The sequence below is a fragment of the Ammodytes marinus genome (genome assembly GCF_949987685.1).
Source record: "Ammodytes marinus genome assembly, chromosome: 15".
NCBI classification, from domain to species: domain Eukaryota; kingdom Metazoa; phylum Chordata; class Actinopteri; order Uranoscopiformes; family Ammodytidae; genus Ammodytes; species Ammodytes marinus.
Window position 1 is genome coordinate 746732 of NC_137219.1, and position 5000 is coordinate 751731.

Sequence of the window (5000 nt, forward strand, 5' to 3'; positions counted from 1 at the left end):
CAAAACCATCTTCATCAAGGTGAGGACCCCAACCCTGTATACTAACCCCTTACCCTTAGACTGTATATAACCCTTAACCCTAACCTTAGCCAATAGACTGATTATATATATATACATCAAGGACGACACCAACTTCATCAAGGTGAGGACCCCAATCCTGTATACTAACCCCTAACCCTAGACCCTAACCCCCAACCCTCTATAAGCTACAGTATATATATATACCCCTAACCCTAACCCAATACTGTATATTAACCCTAACCATCTTCATCAAGGTGAGGACTCTAACCCCCAACCCTGTATAAGCTATATAAATAACCCCCAACCCCCTATTCTTAACCCTTAACCCCTAACCCCTAACCCTTAACCCCTAACCCCTAACCAAAACCATCTTCATCAAGGTGAGGACTCTAACCCCCAACCCTCTATTCTTAACCCCTAACCCCAACCCTATATAAGCTACAGTATATATCTACCCCTAACCCTTTACCCTGTATATAAGCCCTAACCCTAAACCCCCTCACTCCTAACCGCTAACCCTCTACCCTAAGACTGTATACAACCCTTAACCCTTCGACCCTAACCAAACCATCTTCATCAAGGTGAGGACCCCCAACCCTCTATTCTTAACCCTTAACCCCTAACCCCTAACCCCAATACTGTATATTAACCCTAACCCTTAGACCCTAATCCCTAACCCTAATACTGTATATTAACCCTTACCCTTAGACCCTAACCCCTAACCCTAATACTGTATATTAACCCTAACCCTTAGACCCTTAGACCCTAACCCCTAACCAAAACCATCTTCATCAAGGTGAGAACCCCTAACCCAAACCTTAGCCAATTAGCCGATGACAAAGGTCAGGAATAGGTGGCGAGCGCAGCAGGGTAGCTGTCCCTCTTACTGCTGTTTATAGTATTTATTAAATCATTTATTATTGTGAGACAAACAAAAATAGATGTTTTCTGATTCTGATTCTGGTTATGTGATTGGCTCCTACAGGTTACCGTGGATACCTCTGACCTCCCTGACCCCTGATGACCTTTGACCTCGCTGGTCTGAGATCAGCTGACTGTCCCGTCGCCACGCCGACGCCCAGAGCAGCAAAGGATCATGGGAAAGAGGCTGGTCGCCGCGCCGACCGGCCGCCAGGGGTTGCGGCCTCTTCTCATTGGCTGAAAAACTACAGAACTATGTGTGTGTGTGTGTGTGTGCGCGTCTGTGTGTGCGTGTGTGTGTGTGTGTGTGTGTGTGTGTGTGTGTGTGTGTGTGTGTGTGTGTGTGTGTGTGTGTGTGAATGGATCAGTGTTACCATGATGCATCGTGGTGATTTCCTTACTGATGCTGTGCATCAAGCTTTTCCTGTTTACCGAGGCAACCAGTTCAGACCCAAAACCTCACAGACAGACAGACAGACAGACAGACAGACAGACAGACAGTCACACAGACAGACAGACATACAGACACACAGTCACACAGACAGACAGACAGACAGACAGACAGACAGACAGACAGACAGACCCACACACACACACACACACACTTATACAGCCTTCTGACCTGGAACTAGATATCTCCCAGTGATGTCAGACGCCCCTCAAGTGGACCGCCCAAAGCCCAAACCCCTAACCATGAATGGACATAAGGAAACTCATTTAAGGACATGGGGCGTTTACGGATTTCCTTTCCTAACGAGATGACCCGGAAGTACTTGGCGGATAGGGGGTTCGAACTCTACAAATGCTTAGGAAAGGAGCCTCGATGCATTCTTAAACAGTGCTGTCTTTTCCTATGTTGGATAGGAAGCACCTTTTCATCTCTCCTTGACCCCGATGACGTTTAGGGTTAAAGGGGCACTGTGTAATATGACATCATCAAGAAAGCTCTAGAAAGTTCTAGAATGCAACGCTCCCTGGGTAACCCCTCCCCTTTCGAATAATAACAGAAGCTACAGTGGCCTTCAAGGACAAGAACAATTCTAAATTCTAAACAATGCACCTGATGACATTCCAACCAACATGGATGCCTCCATAAGACTTACCCTCTCAATGTACAAAATGTAATATTAATATTTGTAATTCTCCGCTCAGGAGGATAATTCAGATTATTGGCAGAGGTGATTTTACACCAATGAAGACATATTGATGAATGAGGATATTGATTTTAACTAATAAATTACTTAAAAGGTTACACAGTGTCCTGGAGGAGGCTTAAAGGTTAGGAGATTTGACTATTCGTATCGGCCCCGGGACCCTTTCTCACGGTTCAGATGTGATACGTCCCGGTAAAGGAGGGTTAACCCCTGATATTCCGACCCCCCCCGTTTGAGGAGAGTTAACCCCTGATATACTGACCCCCCCGGTAAAGGAGGGTTAACCCCTGATATACTGACCCTCCCCACATGAGGAGGGTTATACTGACACCCCCCGTGTGAGGAGGGTTATACTGACACCCCCCCCCCCCGTGTGAGTTCCTCTGAGTTTTTCACTGCCGACAGAATTCATTTGATTCATTTGCACAGTTTGAATGTTTGTTAAAGTGTGACAATAAAAATATAAAGAAAACTGAAAAGGTTATTCTTTACTTTGAACTGCAGAACTGAACCTGTTTTGATCTGTGAATGTCTTGTTTTCTTTGGTCTGAACTGGGCTTTAGAATCACATCCAGAAACAAAAGTCCCAATGTTTGCCATGTACTGTGACATCAAAACATTATGTGAGAGAGAGAGAGAGACATATGTTTTATATGATTTTATATCATCCATCCGTCCCTCCCTCCCTCCCTCCCTCCCTCTCTCTCCATCCATCCATCCATCCATCCATCCATCCATCCATCCATCCATCCATCCATCCATCCATCCATCCATCCATCCATCCATCCATCCATCCATCCATCCATCCATCCATCCATCCATCCATCCATCCATCCATCCATCCATCCATCCATCCATCCATCCATCCATCCATCCATCCATCCATCCATCCATCCATCCATCCATCCATCCATCCATCCATCCATCCATCCATCCATCTACTATGCAGCCAAACTGTAGTAGTTGGCTGAAACCAGGAGGGGGCGCTGATTGGACACTGAGGCGGTGACGTGTAAAGGAACCGGAAGATACAGAAGAAGTAGTAGTCGAATTTCTAGCCGCGGAGCCGTTACTGTTGTTGTTATTACCATACGGACAGATTTTACGGTAAAAGGTGAGATATAAACAAACTACCTAAACTATTTATGTTTCTGACGTCTCATCTAACGAGACACAGTGTTTACGATACTTAAATTCACTATGTTTAGCGTATTTTCACTTATAAACGTGAGTTGCATTTTAACTTTAGCGAACCCGCTTTAAAATGTCGTCAAATTAAAGTTCAACTTGTTTTTTCTGTTAGAATAAACGCAGCTGTCCGAATAATTAAAGCATGCCTATGAATATAAGAGAGGAAACTTCAAATCGGCGTGTTTAAATTTCAATTTACATCCGCTGTTTACAGGTAATACTGCTTTATATGTGAAGTACTCAGTGAAAGTAGCCTACATTCACTCAATAACTGTTTTGTTAAAATTAAACTTACCAAAACGTTCATGCAAGTACAGCTGAAACAGGCGATTATTTGACAGAGTATTCATTTCGCTATTGACTATTTTGAGTAGTTTTTAAGTCATTTTAAGCCCAATATGTTGTGGTTCAACCTTCTCAAATGTGAAGATTTGGTAATTCTACTTTATATACACTGTTTACCAACATTCAGAGGGATGGAGAGAAATGTATTGACACAAAGTGAATTTTTTTCACCAGTTTTTTTTAATTTTCTGGTATCTTTTTCCCCTCTATGTTTAACAGTTAGTTTTACAAAATTACATTGTTGATAGAACTGTAATATATAGATTATTTGTTTTACTTCTTCCGACCCCCTTTCGAGCATATGGAAAGTGTCTGTTTTTTTGTTTTTCAATTCATCTGCTACTATTTTAACTACATTTTTTTATTGCCTACATGTTTGAAATAAAGACAATCAATCAATCAATCAATCAATCAAGCTAAATTGATCTGTTAAGGGGTAGGACTAGATACGTTTTTTTTACTTCCTCCGACCCCCTTTCGAGCAAGTGTCTGTTCTTTTTGCTTTTGTTCGAAATAAATACAATCTATCTATCTATCTATCTGTCTATCTGTCTATCTATCTATCTATCTATCTATCTATCTATCTATCTATCTATCTATCTATCTATCTATCTATCTATCTATCTATCTATCTATCTGTCTGTCTGTCTGTCTGTCTGTCTGTCATTCTAATGTTTTCTGATTCTGTATTGCAGATGCATCGGGTGGACTTGTCTCCGTTCTCCGTGACTCCAGCTGCTAGTCTGATGTCCAGATGTGTCTCCAAAGGAATCCTCTCCCAGGTCAGAACTCACTCACTCACTCACTCACTCACTCACTCACTCACTCACTCACTCACTCACTCACTCACTCACTCACTCACTCACTCACTCACTCACTCACTCACTCACTCACTCACTCACACACACACATAGAGATGGGCGTCCTATGATTGATAACTACACTTAACATGGTAGGAAAATAGCTTTTTTTAACTTGTTTTTTTTACCCTTAAATATGTTTGAAAGGCATTTTGGATCTTTATTTCCACTGCAAAATCTCAGCCTAATGTAGTAGACATCCGGGTATTTCTAACCATATAATACTAAATCTGGCCACAAGAATCGGGACACCCTAAATCTTTTTTCTACCAAACTGAATAGTAGATAGTATGGGGATTGGAACGCAGCCTATGATCAAATTCCTTCGTGATTTTTCTCTACTTATGACATCTATTGCAGCATGTCTGTCCTGGGAGAGGGATCCCTTACTCTGTCCACTCTCCCTGAGATTTCTTCAAAAAAAAAAATTAAATCCCGGTAAAGGGTTTTTTACTGGGAGTTTTTTCTCAGCCGAGCTAAGGGTGTAAGGGCAGATAGATCGATAGAT

The 5000-nt window shown here is 42.3% G+C and overlaps 2 protein-coding genes across 2 annotated transcripts in view; both read left to right on the forward strand.

The window, feature by feature from the left end:
* The window catches only part of LOC307262092 (TNF receptor-associated factor 3-like), a 20330-nt gene extending 17814 nt beyond the window's left edge, over positions 1-2516 (forward strand). The window contains exon 14 of the mRNA XM_080042845.1: positions 1007-2516. Coding sequence (XP_079898971.1) covers positions 1007-1042 — 36 coding nt within the window. The 3' untranslated portion in view covers positions 1043-2516. The remainder of the gene's footprint in view (positions 1-1006) is intronic.
* A 603-nt stretch (positions 2517-3119) lies between these two features.
* haus2 (HAUS augmin like complex subunit 2) overlaps positions 3120-5000 on the forward strand; it is a 7709-nt gene continuing 5828 nt past the window's right edge. The window contains exons 1-2 of the mRNA XM_080042870.1: positions 3120-3210; positions 4328-4414. Coding sequence (XP_079898996.1) covers positions 4328-4414 — 87 coding nt within the window. The 5' untranslated portion in view covers positions 3120-3210. The remainder of the gene's footprint in view (positions 3211-4327; positions 4415-5000) is intronic.